Here is a 13,872-nt window from a genome sequence, read left to right on the forward strand (position 1 = left end):
GGTGAGTCATCACACACACACACCCCACAGGCATCCGGCTCGTTCTGCACACTGCTGGGTTGAGCTGAGTCATTTGGTCAAAGAGTGGAGAGGCTCACCTGCCATCCTGCAAAATCCACACTTATGTGAATGTTGCAACGCACTTTGCCAAACCAAACAAGTTTTACAAAACGGCATATGTTTGGGGAAACGAATAGATGTGCATAAAATGAATATATGAGTGAAAGTAACATGCCAGGATGCATTATATTCAGAGAGATGGCTTACCAAAAATGTGTACATTTGTCGAAGCTGCAGATAAAAATGTGTTGATCCGCAGAAACTTGAGCTAAAATGCTGGAGAATTTTCATGAGGGTTTTTTTAATTAAAAAAAATTGCACTTTTCTGCAGAAATGTGGAGAACTGAATTTAAGATTGGAAAAGAGAGAAATGGAGAGAACCGAAACTATCAGATCTTCTAGGCAGTGACCATCACAATGTAAAAAAACCCACAAACCACACCCTTCATTGTTTCAAGGCAGGGGCCATTTTTACAATGTTTGCATTTCAAGGCAAACATACCTAATTTGGGCTTTTCAAAACAATCCGAGCACCAAAACAGAGTCAGACGTTGAAATTCGCCCTTCTCTGAATTTTGCAGTGCAAAAAGTCTCCCATCAAGTTATATGTACAAAAAGGCATATATTAGGATAAAGCATGTATAAAAATGCATATGCTTGTGAAAATAATGTAGAAAAACTAGCCTACTGTACCAAAGTGAAACTGACGTTTGTGTCCTGCTCATGTCTGCCTCTGGCCCCACCCACCCCTGGCATGTGGCCCCCGGGAGGTTTCCCGGAAAGCAACGTGGCCCTCACTGAAAAAAGTTTCCCCGCCCCTTTATTTGGGAAGGACCGGTTTGGAATAGCTCTCCCTCCCCAGTCCACCCACCACCAGGAATCTTCACCAAGAAGGTTTGTTTCTGTTGCGACTTGCATCTGCGCCTTTTCCTCTTCAGCAGCTTTCAAACATTTACCCTGACTGGGCTGGGTGATTATTTGTCCAGTTGGATTATAGCAATTGGAGGGATTAATTACCCTGCGACTGTTACTATTTGTTGTGATTTGATGTAATCCACCCGGGTGTATAGCACTGGGGATGCCCTTTGCTAAAAAAAATGCAGCTCAGGTCACGAGGGCTTGATAGCTGCCACTTGATATATTCCATGTACGTATGTCCTCTGATGTCTGAGAAAGCGCGAAACGAGTTGGCAGTCTTGGAGAGCTCGTTCCCAATCTACTTCGGAGTCTTGCTTCGCTTGTCATTCATTGGTTTTGTGTTTACATGCCGTTCTGTTCACGTTTACCGGGTTTGCTGTTTTTGTGCTTGTGACTTGTCTGAGTGTTTTGCATTTGTAAATTGTGGCTTTTACGCTCATTTGCCTTCTGTTTGTTTTCTGGCACGTTTGCCTTGGCTTTTTTGCTTTCCTCTCAAGCAGGCCAGGCCTGAGGCTGCTGGGATGGGCACAGTGATCATGTGTGTGTGTGTGTGTGTTCCCCTCCCCTGCCTGAATTTTTGCGAGGTTGAGTAATCTCCTCGTGATGGAGTTACTCCTTTGTCTGAAGTGCCACACCCTGGCACAGAGACAGAGTTCCAGCCTGCGAGGGAGGTGGCGGGAAAGGAAGCATTGCCTGGTGACTTGCAAAATGGGTGCAGATCTCAATGTGAGTTCAAGCATACATCATGAGGGGGGCAGCCTGTTGGCCCTCTCCAGATGTCGCTGAACTCCCATAAGGCCAGCCACCGTATCCAGTGGTCAGGGATGATGGGAGTTATAGTCCAACAACACCTGGATGGTGGCAAGTACCCCAGCCGTGTCCTAGACACATGTCCCAGCCAATCAAGGATCACTTATAACATATTAAATGGTGTTTATGCCAGAAACGGCATTGTCCTCTCCCCCAGAATGGAGTGGGACTCCCGGACTGAGCAAACCAGAGCCAACCTCGACCTGGTTTAGCAGTGGAAACGGAACTCGAGAGCCGAAGAGATGTGTGGGTGCTTGAATGAGATCATCTCTCCAAAGGCTTCTCTTTCTCTGGTGGTTCCAGGTGTGGCAGGTAACCTTTGGTTACAAGGGAAGGAGTCTAAAGCTAGGACAGGGAGCCTGAGCAGCATTTATGACCCATCCATTCTGCAAGCCATGATTCCAGAAAGCCCTGATTGCACGCCAATCCATTCCAGGTCTTCCACTAGGCTAGCACGCTGAAGAATATTCTGGGATGGAGACGCTAATAAGTACATGAGATGTATTTCTGTATGTGGGGGGGGAAGTCTGCTGTTTGTTGTTTTACACTTGAAGCCTTGGTGTCTACAGTTAAATGCGGGGCGTCCATCTCTGCAAAGAGGCCGGCAACAGGCCACAACAACATCACCAGAAACAAACCGCCTGCGATGTAGAGAGAGACCCAGGGCTCAGAGAATGCTTCAGATTCCTGGGTGTGTCTCTTTTCAGACACCTGTTAGGCAGGTTTTAACTTGAAGAGCCTGGGGCCTTGTCTCCAGTTAGGTCTGGTCTTGTTCATGTTGGAAGAACAGTCTTTGAATATTCATGAAAAGGAAAGGGCTGAGGTTAGTGGCTGTCTCGAGGACTAGAAACAGAAGTAATTAGCTGCTGTGTAGGTACTTTAGCCAGCTCTGTGGGGGTGCGTGAGAGGGGTGGAATCCATAAATCACCATTCGGTATGGGCGGTTTTATCAGTTTTGGTTTCTCATTTATCCAGTCTTAAGTTCAACTCTTCACATTTCCACACCAGTTGGCAATTTTTAAAACACAAACAAAAATCCTCATGAAAACTCACCAGCATTTTAGCGTGGATGTGAATTGGCATGCCCAGCTTTGCATGCAATTCTACCTGATAGGCACATTTTGCAAAGCAATTTCCTCCAACAGAGGGCATTTTCCATGTCATTTCCGCGAATGTCTGCGGTGTTTATTTCCCCTGGATGCATTTTCGTACACATCACTCAGCTGGAGAACTGCACGGCAAAATGTGGAGCACTGCAAATTTCGAAGGGTGCCAGTGCTTTGATTTAAGCAGTGTCCTTGACAGTGTAAGTTAAGTAAGTTCATCTTTAAATATGAACTGAATCAAATTTTACTCCCATCCCTAGTCACAGTAAGGTGATACTTGAAACACCCACTAAAACGTCACAAAAACTGTGGCCAATCTTTTGAGTCGTCCAGTGCTCTTCTTCATCAAGCTGGATGTTAAATAACACAGAGAAGAGGAGAGGGGAAGAGCAAGTCATCCTATAACACTTTGCAATACTTCGTACAAGGCAGAGTGCAGGAATAACTGTGCCAATTTAATGCATTCTGTCTCTGCAAGCTGCTAAAGAAATTTCAGGCCACAAAGAAGAAACAATGGGTTCTATTCATCCAAGTCCTACTCAGAGCAGGGATGGGGAACAGATTTGATTCAGTTCACATTTAAAGCCAAATCTGTCAAATCCACACTTTCCGAAACAATTGAAGAACGAAAACACAGCTATCTTTTGAAATTTGTATATACATTAATACCTCAGTTAACAAAGGAGATGCATTCCTGGACATTACTTCTTAACAGAAACTTTGGTCCCACAGGTAGGAATAAGATGGAAAGAATAGGGAGAGGTTCCAACACCCACTCACAGATGGTGGGGGCAGCTTCAACAGGGCTTTAAATGTGCCTAGCCAGCACCCACCCACTCCTCCACCCTCACCCCCCCTCCTCTGAATCATATGCGATCCTTCCCTCCCCAGCCCTGGGAGAAAGCAAGAGTAGCTCAGGATTTCATGGCCTCCATGACAACCATGGGTCTGTCTCAAATAATATCTAGCCCCACGCATGCTGCTGGTCATACCTTGGACCTTGTTTTCTGTATTGGACGGGATGTAGGTGATCTTGGTGTGGAGGAGCTCGCATTAGTTCCTTTGTCATGGACAGATCACTTCCTGGTTAGGTTCAAACTCACTGGAGCTCAAAACCTCTGCAGGGGTGGGGGACCAATTAGAATGGTCCGCCCCAGGAGACTGATGAATCCAGATGGTTTTCTGATGACTCTTGGGGATTTTCCTGTCACCTCGGCAGGTGATTCTGTCGAAGCCCTGGTTGACCTCTGGAATGAGGAAATGACCAGGGCCGTGGACACAATCGCTCCTAAGCATCCCCTTTCGCGCTTTGGAGCCAAGTCCTCCCCTTGGTTTACTGAGGATTTGTTGGCAATGAAGTGCGAAAGACGGAGACTAGAGAGACGTTGGCGGAAAACTCTGAGCGAATCTGACCAAACACGGGCCAGAGTCTACCTAAAGACCTATTCCGTGGCAGTGCAGGCCCAGAAGAAATCTTTCTTCTCCGCCTCCATTGCATCTGTGGGATCTCGCCCAATGGAACTGTTTCAAGTGGTCAGGGATCTCTTACACCCTGACCCCCATGAATCTGATGTTGACCACTCAGCAACCCGTTGTTCTGAGTTTGCGCGATATTTTGCAGATAAAGTTGCTCAGATTCGCTCCGACTTAGACGCTAAAATTGATAGTCTCTGTGGATGTAACTTTGGCCCCTGCTTGTCTAATTAAAATGGATTCTTTCCAGCTTGTTCAACCCGAAGATGTGGACAAAATTCTCGGAGAGGCACGTCCGACCACCTGCATGTTAGATCCTTGCCCTTCCTGGCTTATAAAAAATGCCAGAGGGGGACTGGTTGAGTGGACCAGGGAAGTGATTAATGCCTCCTTACAACAAGGCAGAATGCCCCTTAGTTTAAAGGAGGCAGTGATAAGACCTTTATTGAAAAAATCCTCCCTGGACTCCTCAATATTAGGCAACTACCGGCCAGTCTCCAATATTCCTTTTTTGCGCAAGATAATAGAGCAGGTGGTGGCCGCTCAGCTCCAGAGTTTTTTGGATGAGACAGACTATCTAGATCCATTCCTATCTGGTTTCAGGCCCGGTTATGGAACTGAGACGGCTTTGGTCGCCTTGGTGGATGACCTTTGTAGGGAACTGGACAGGGGGAGTGTGTCCCTGTTAGTTTTACTGGATCTCTCAGCAGCTTTCGATACCATCGACCATGGTATCCTCCTGGGATGGGACCTGGAGGCACGGTGTTACGATGGCTTCAGTCCTTCCTAGAGGGATGAACCCAGAAGGTGGTTATGGGGGATGCCTGTTCGACCCCTTGGCCATTGACCTATGGGGTCCCTCAGGGTTCAATTCTATCCCCCATGTTATTTAACATCTACATGAAACTGCTGGGAGAGGTCATCCGGAGTTTTGGGGTTCGGTGCCACCAATATGCTGATGACACCCAACTCTACTCCTCTTTTCCACCTAATGATGCCAAGGAAGCTGTCCAGGTTCTAAACCGATGCCTGGTATCAGTGGTGGACTGGATGGGGATGAACAAGCTGAAATTAAATCCTGACAAGACAGAAGTGCTCCTTGTCAGTCGTAAGGCGGATCAGGGGATAGGGATTCAACTTGTGCTGGATGGGGTTACACTCCCCCTGAAATCGCAGGTGCGCAGTTTGGGGGTACTCCTGGACTCAGCTTTGAGCCTGGAGGCCCAGGTTTCTGCTGTTGCCGGGAGTGCCTTTGCTCAATTAAGATTTGTTCGCAACTGCGCCCGTTCCTTGACCTGTCTGACTTGACTACGGTGACACACGCCTTAGTTACATCCCGATTAGACTACTGTAACGTGCTCTACGTAGGGCTGCCTTTGAAGACTGCTCGGAAACTTAAATTGGTACAAAGAGCTGCAGCCAGAATGTTAACTGGAGCTGGGCTCAGGGAACACACAACCCCTTTGTTGTACCAGCTCCACTGGCTGCCAATATGTTTCCGGGCACAATTCAAAGTGCTGGTTTTGACCTATAAAGCCTTATACGGCTTAGGTCCAGGTTATCTGTTAGATCATATCTCCCCCTATGATCCTGCCCGGACTCTGAGATCATCCGGTGAGGCCTTACTTTCTACTCCTTTTTCACAAGTTTCTCTTGTAAAGACACAAAATATGGCTTTTTCGCTGGCTGCCCCCAGATTGTGGAATTCCCTCCCCAGTGAAGTACGATTAGCTTCCTCACTTCTTTCCTTCCGTGCTAAGGTGAAGACGATCCTATTCAGACGGGCTTTTAATTGAATTGGTAATTAACTCTTACCTTGTATTTGATTTAATTCATTTTAACTATTTTAATTCTGTATATTTACTGTTTTAACTCTTCATGATTATTTTTGTAAGCCGCCCTGGGTTCTTTGGAAAAAGGGCGGGGTATAAATATTTTAAATAAATAATAAATAAATAATAAATTTATTTAATGCAAAGCAAACATGCACAGGCATATCAATTTCATCCTAGCAAAGCAAAGGGACAGGCTATGACAGGGATGAGACTGTGCTGGGACCATCAAGGGGCAAGCATTTCCACCTGCCTTGCCCCACCCCTCTGCCTGGGCCTTATCAGGAGGAGCTGCAGACTGAGTCGTGCTGCTGCAGGGATGGGACTGTGCTGGGACCATCAAGGGGCATGCTTTTCCGCCTGCTTTGCCCCCCCACCCCTGCTCTTAGTGACATTTTTCTGGGGACTGCCCTTTACCAGGAAGATGAATGCTTTTGGTTTGCTGCTCCTGTTTTTTTTAGAGATGTTAGGACTTTGTTATTTTGATTTTTTTTTCTTGTAAATTGTTTTTTTTTTTTTTTTTTGTATTTTGTATTTGTGTGTAAGCCGCCTTGGGGGCCTATTTGGCCGAAAGGTGGCCTAGAAATAAAACATAACATAACATAACATAACATAACATAACATAACATAACATAACATAACAGGCTAGTCAGTTTATGAATAGCAAAGCAAAGACACATGTTGGTCAGTTTCACCTTAAAGCTATGGCATGGTCTTGAAAGTTTATCCCTACCAAAGCAAAGCTGGTCAGTTTCACCTTTAAAAACAGCCTTCCCTTAAAAGGAGCTACATTCCTGGAGGATTCATTAACTGAGATGTTACTGTATCCAAATTGTACAATGCAGTTCTGGAACCAAAGAAGATTTACAAAAATGCATAGATTAGGGGTCTACGTTCACAAAAATGAATATATGAGTGAAAACAGCTTGCAAAAATGCATATTAGGAGAAATTGCTTGCAAAAAATGTCTCCACGAGACAAAAACCACAAACAAAAATGAGGGTGTTCTCATTAAAATTTGCCTCAGCCATTTACGGTTTTCGACACTAGTGTGAGCACCTTAAATTGAACCCGGAAACAAGCTGATAACCAGTTCTCTAAAGTTGCAGACCTGGAGATGACCCCCCAAACCATGGAGAAGAGCTGTCCATTGGAGCAGATATTCTTAAACTAGATCCCAGCCTCAAAAAGTCCACTGGTCCATCTATCTTGCTATTGTCTGCCAACTAGAGACTCTCCAAAATTTCAGACAGGTGCTACCTGTCTTGCCTGACCTGGAGATGCTGCGGATTGAACCTGGGACTTTCTTCAGGTAAAGCGGATGCTCTGCCTTTGAGCTGCAGCCCTTCCTTGTAAGTCTCGGTCATGTTCACACATGTACGGGCTGACTATCTCGCCTTGGAAGTTGGGAGAGAGATTTTTGGCAGATCCAGTTCATGGTTTCAAAAGGGCTGCAAAGCTGGAAAGGGTACATATATCCCTGTCGAAACCCTTGCTTCTGCACAACTTCATTAATTGATACCGGGCTTTGAGGTCGCCCAAACAGCAGAGGGATTTTTTTTGAAAAGGATAATATTTTCACTTCCACTTCCTACTCTTCTGGCAAAACGAATTAGGGGAGACTTGAACTTGGGACCAGCTTGGGAGCGAAGAGATGGCTCAGAGCCAAGGACTTCCAATGCAAAACTGAGCTGGAGGAGCCAGCATTTCCAGCAGCAGAGGCAATGCAAAGCAGCAGTTTGGCGGGCTCAAAAGACGAAAGCCTTGGCTGAGTTGACATCATCCTTTCCTCCCCACGCCACCTCACTACTGCTGAGTTTCTCCCTCTGCTTATCTGGGTGAGTCATTCCCCCCCTTCTCCCTTCCCCCTTCTTTTAAAAACAAACAACAGATGTCTTTTTCAGAGGTAGCTCACTCGGTGCCCTCCAGACACTGTGGGACTACAACTCCCATCATCCCTGGCCTTTGGCCATGCTGGCGGGAGCCGGCGGTAATTGGAGTCCAGCGACATCTGGCCAAAGCACCGTACGGGAAAATGCCTTACACTGAGTCAGGCCGGTGAGCCATCTAGTTCAGTCTTGTCTACACTGACTGGCAGCAGCTCTCCAGAATTTCACAGAAGGGACATTCCCAGCCTTGCCTGGAGATGCCTGGGATTGAACCTGGGGCCTTCTGCATGCAAAGCAGAAGTTCTGCCGCTGAGCTGGGACCCTTTCCTGTTGCATATCGGCTACCCGGTCTTATTCTGTTGCAAGCCTGCCAACATTCAAGCCTGCCTTGTAACTGACATTATTCCAAAAGGGTGTCAGTTTCACGGGAGTGGGGCCAGCAAACCAGAGGAGGTTAGAGCAAAATTTCTCTTCCCCCACCCTCTACATTGCCCCAACTCTAAACCTGGGGAAGGTCCACCCTGTGGCCTGAATCCTATACTCACTCCTCTCTCTGCTTCTATTTTGTGTTTGTCAGAGGTCAAGATGGACACTCCCGTTGAAGAGGCTCTAGGGGTTATGGTGGAGACCTTCTACAAATATTCCTCCAAGGAAGGCGACCGCTTTAAGCTCAACAAAGCTGAGATGAGGGAGTTGCTTCTCAGTGAGCTGCCCACCTTTGTCAGGGTAAGATCATAAGACAGAAGATTTACCTTCTGGGGGTGGAGGAAGCATGATTCAATATTTATTTATTTACTTACTTAAAATATTTCTATCCCACCCTTCTACCCTACGATAGAGCACTCAGTGTGGCTTACATAAAATCACACACCTACATAATAAGATTATACACAATAAAAACACAAAACATTACAGTAAATTAAAATGCATAAAGTACAATTAAAATACAATATGCATATATATATATATATATATATACAGACATGCAGACATGTATATATATGCATAGATATATGGAGGAGTGATACTAAAAGGACTCAAAAGATAAAAATTAAAAATAAAGAGTGTAAAAATGAGGTTTTATCAATAGAAGAATTTTGGCTACACCTTTGGGGTCTAAGTCAAGGGTCTGAAACTGGGTCCAACCAGCAGGCCAGATTCTTATGTTCCACCCACAGGCCACCTATATTATTCACCTGACATCACAATTAAGTCTGGTGTAGGATTGGGGGAGAAATTCAATTCAGTTCGCATTTAAAGACAAACCTAGCAAATCCCGTGCTTTCCGAACAATACACCAGTCGAAACCCAGCTGGTTTTTGAAATTTGCACTTTTCTGAATTTTGCAAAGCAGGTCTCCAGCCAAGTAATATATACAAACATGTTCCCCCCCCCCCCCACAGCAGTTGGCCTTTCCTTTTATTGTATCTCTAATGTTTTTATTCTACGGCGGTTCATTTTGTGTGTGTGTTTTAACACGTTGCAAATGGCTTTGATGTTTTGCACGGAATAGCTATATTCAAATATTTTTAGAAATAAATATAGTGGAGTTAAGTGTGCATGAAAAAGCATATGATAGTAAAAAATTGCGTACAAAAATGCTTCATATTAGGGAAAATATACTTTGCAAAAACGTAGGTAAAATTGTATACAACAAGGAGAAATCCGTACTAAGATGCTGATGAATTTTCAGGAGGACTTTTGCAAACTGATGTGAAAATATGGGGAACAGAACTTAAGACTGGGAAAATGAGAGAAAATAAAATGGAAATATTCACCTATCCCTACTTAGTCAGGTGGCCAGTTTTTGCCCGAGGTCTAATCTGCGTGATGAGGCAGGACTAATCCCGCAGATGTTTTGAGAGACTGTTCCAAGCCTATGTGGAAACAAGGGGGAAAGAGCAGAATCTTTTGAGGGAACAGGAGACCTTTTGAACACGGGAAGCTGCCTTGAGTCAGACCAATTGTGTCCGTCTAGCTGCCCACCCTGACTGGCAGCAGCTGTTCAGGGTTTCAGGCAGAGTGCCTCTCAGCTCTTCTTGAAGAGGCCAAGGATTGAACCTGGGATTTCTACTTGCAAAGCAGATGCTCCAACCCTGAGCTACGGCCCTTCCCCTCCGCAGCACGAATGAACGGAACTGAAGTTAAGGAGAGCAAGTTCCCTGTGACTGCGGGGGAACTGTTTCCAGGCGGACAGCTCCCAGCGTCATTGCTGGGTGTGGTTTAATAAAGTTTTTGTTCTGCAGCTTTTGATGGATCTCGCCCTTTACCCCTCAAAAACTGAAACTCAACACCCCTGCACCCAGATCTGTGTTTCCCAGGGAAATAAGCTGAGGTTTACTGAGGTCTTCTCCTTCCCGCAGGGCAAGATTGATGAACCTGGGTTCAAGAACCTGATGAAGAAATTAGACAGCAACAAGGACGAGGCGCTGGATTTCCAGGAGTACGCAGTCTTCTTGGCTCTCACCGCTGGCCTGTGCAACCAATTCTTCCAAGAGTGTGCTGATGAGGAGAACCGGAAGACATGAAGTTGACATTTCCAAGGGGGCCTCTTTAACTGTTGCACCTGCCCAGGCAGACACCACCAGGAGGTGGTTGCTGGACAGTAATAAAGATGATTCAAATGATGTTTTATGTGTGTGTGTTACTAGAGATTTTCGGCTGGCAAGTTTAAGTCGGGGAGGGGGAACCTTGTTCAGCACACATTTCCTTCTGGGAATCCTACCGAGGGCCGCATGCCAGTGGTAATGGGGGCCAGGGAGAGTAAGCTACTTTCTACACAAAACAGACACACCTTTCTATCCCTCCATCCAGACAAGCAAGAGGCATCATCAGAGCTCAGGGACACATTCCAGCCAGGCAAAAATGCTCAAGGAAGGTGCGAACCACGTTCTGTGAAGGGTTGCAGCACTTCACCATACTGCAACATTTTGTGGCTGGTCCAGCATGGTCCTCCATATAACGCATCTCTGATCTAGAGCACATGCATGAGAAACAAGAAACAAAGTGGCACAGTGTGTCTTTCCTTCTCTGCCCCATAAAATTGTTTATCTCTATTTTTGTTTTTGTTTTTTAAAAAGTTAAATGGGTTTCAGTTGCTCCAAATCATGATAGATTTTGTATAAGGCTTCACTGGGAGATAAAACATCCTTAAGACGGGGTGAGAAAACTTTAAAAAGGAATCTTGTGGCCAGCTTATTGGCTCCACTCTTCCTCAGAAGCCACAAGACAGGACAGGTTTTGTCAGAGCAAAAGCATTAATAGTATAGGCAATGATCCTTAGTGTAGATTGCCCAGGAGTTTGCCTGTTTTCATCTCTGGAAAGGTGAAGGGTAAGAGAGCAGCCCTATATCTACAGGGGGGAAGGCCGTGTCTCAATCGTAGAGCACCCTATATGACACCCTGGGGTGGCAAGCTGTGACTAGTCATTGCAGACCACGCTGAATGGGATGGACCAGCGACCCGACTCAGTTGAAGGCATCTTCCTATTAAAAAGTAGCTCTTTATTTAGAATCATGAGGACTGGAACCTTACTTTATCTTTAGGGGAAAGACCATAGCTAAATGACCTAGCAAGTCCTAGGTTCAGGCCTCACCCCAGCATCTCTAGGTAGGGCTGGGAAACTCTGTTGTCACTCATCAGTGCAGACAGCCTTGAGCTAGATGGGTTAATGACCTGACTGACTATTAAAAAACAGCTTCCTTAATGTAAAATATCAGCGGGGAGACATATGCTTCCCTCCTTCTCGTCTTCAAGGAAGGTTTTTGATGGATAGATCTGGCATCGCTTGACACTGAATACGAAATTATGAAAGCCCTGTTCAGCTTTATTTTGGAAAGAGATGGTTAATTTCAATACGGGAACTCAAACAACTCAGAAAGGGGAGTTCTTCAGAAGTAGGTTTTTATTTTTAATTGTTAGGATATTAAATGGCACCAATCTCTCTTTTTGTTTTGGCTGAAGACCTTCCTCTTTCAATGAGCCTTTTCAGTAGAGACCTTATCCCAGACTGCTTGTTGCTTTTTAAGATTTTTTAAAATATGTTTTTCCGATATTTTAATATGTTTTTAAGATGTTTTAAGAGTACTTTCAGTGTTTTGTTTGCCACCCTGGGCTCTTTCTGGGAGGAAAACTGGGATATCATTTTTTTAAATAAATAATATTGGTTGATAGGGGTGTTGTTAATAGTAGATTTTGATGATATTTTACATTCAGTTTGGTTTTTTTCCTGAGTTATTCTGCAAAATTAGGAAAGGTCACATGGATTGCATAAGCTGTTATCAAACCATTCCTTTGTGCATGTAACAATATTTGTGTTCTATGTCAACATTTAATTTAAAATTTTTATTTTAAAAAAATGTGAAAGCCCCCCCCCTCTCCCTCCACAGATCAGGCACCCCATATTTCCAAACAAACGCCACATGGGCTCCCGTTAAAATGCCCTGCCTGTCTGCCTGACTACGCTGGACTTAGGAGCTGTGTTTGTCTTGGAGAGAACCTGTCTTTTTGAAAATACGCTACCAAACTTTATTCCATTCAAAACTTTGTCCAATCTAAAGGCTGACAAAGACAGCCCACAGAGCAAAGCCGCTGTGCTATTTCCCTTTTAAAAAAAAAAAGTAAGAAGGCCCTTGCTCAAATTTTCCATAACTTCCCTAAGTGGATGAGTCCCCTCCTGTTTATACAAGCACCCAGTCTATTTTCTTGTTCCATCCCCCCCCTTTCTCCAAGAGAGCCAAAACACTTAAAATCAATGAACTACAGATTTTATTCCTTTCTCATTCAAGACTGAGGTGGTATGTACCCTTAACAGGGAGCAGAGATGTCAGAGAATTCCATTGAAAGCAGGAACAGGAACAGAAATTGCCCTGCATCCGGAGCGGAAATCAGTCCAGCAAATCCGATTGGTATTGCTGTTGTTGCTTTCAGTCCACAAACGACATGTAACTGATTACCTTCCCTACCACCATCATTTGCATTGCTTTTCCTTTGCACATGATCTGATGCAGTTGATGTAATTCATTAAGTAAGTTATGTAGTTTCACCCCGGTGGACAGTAAGACAAATCATGTAAGTGGAAGGCAAACTGCAGCTGAACAGAAACAGTACTGCATGTGATGAATACAGGGTGGAACGGAAAATGATGCCTTCTTACATGCCTACTAGGGAGTAAATGCAATAGGACTCAGCTGGACTTAACTTCAGCAGTATTGCAATTGACATGCATTGTAACTGACAGACAAGTTCAGGAGTGTAAGGAAGAGGTGTGAATATTGTTTTTCTTTGTGACACATTACACACAACACTATTTTTAAAATAGAAGGGGGTTGTTGTTTTTCTTAGGAGCAACAGAGTTTCCCCCCCTTCATATCCTGACAGGGAAATTGACGTGCTATTAACAGACCTCAAGGCACTTTTGAGATTATTTGGAGTGCAACCCTGTGCACAATTACTTGAGAGTAAGCCCTGTTAAACACAGCGGGGCTCACTTCTGAGTAGGACAAATTTGAGATGAACAAATCTGTCCATTGTGTTTTCTCATCCCAGTACAGTTTCCCATGTTTCTGCATCAGTTTGTGATTTATTAATTTTTTTAACAAAAAGTCCTCATGAAAATCGGTCAACATTTTCATGCAAATTTCTCCTTATATGTACATTTTGTATGCAATTTTGCCTCATGCACATTTTTGCAAGCCATTTCTTCTAATATCATACATCTTATTATTTTCACCAATATATTAACTTTTTTTTGTCCTTTTCCCCTAATATATGTATTTTTGTAAA

At 44.6% G+C, this 13,872-nt stretch overlaps 1 protein-coding gene across 3 annotated transcripts; it reads left to right on the plus strand.

Annotated features, from left to right (window-relative positions):
* Positions 1-890: 890 nt before the first annotated feature.
* On the plus strand, positions 891-10,715 carry LOC133374695 (protein S100-A2-like). Of its 3 annotated transcripts, none has more exons than XM_061605870.1 (3): positions 891-954; positions 8,666-8,814; positions 10,452-10,715. In XM_061605870.1, the coding sequence occupies exons 2-3, from the start codon at positions 8,674-8,676 to the stop codon at positions 10,614-10,616; spliced, it is 306 nt and encodes a 101-aa protein (XP_061461854.1). In that variant the 5' UTR covers positions 891-954; positions 8,666-8,673; the 3' UTR covers positions 10,617-10,715. The 3 variants fall into 3 exon arrangements, with proteins under 3 accessions (XP_061461854.1, XP_061461852.1, XP_061461853.1); XM_061605868.1 differs by lacking the exon at positions 891-954 and adding an exon at positions 7,556-8,037; XM_061605869.1 differs by lacking the exon at positions 891-954 and adding an exon at positions 8,124-8,541.
* The last annotated feature ends 3,157 nt before the right edge of the window (positions 10,716-13,872 follow it).

This window comes from Rhineura floridana, chromosome 22, assembly GCF_030035675.1.
Source record: "Rhineura floridana isolate rRhiFlo1 chromosome 22, rRhiFlo1.hap2, whole genome shotgun sequence".
Classification (NCBI taxonomy): Eukaryota; Metazoa; Chordata; class Lepidosauria; order Squamata; family Rhineuridae; genus Rhineura; species Rhineura floridana.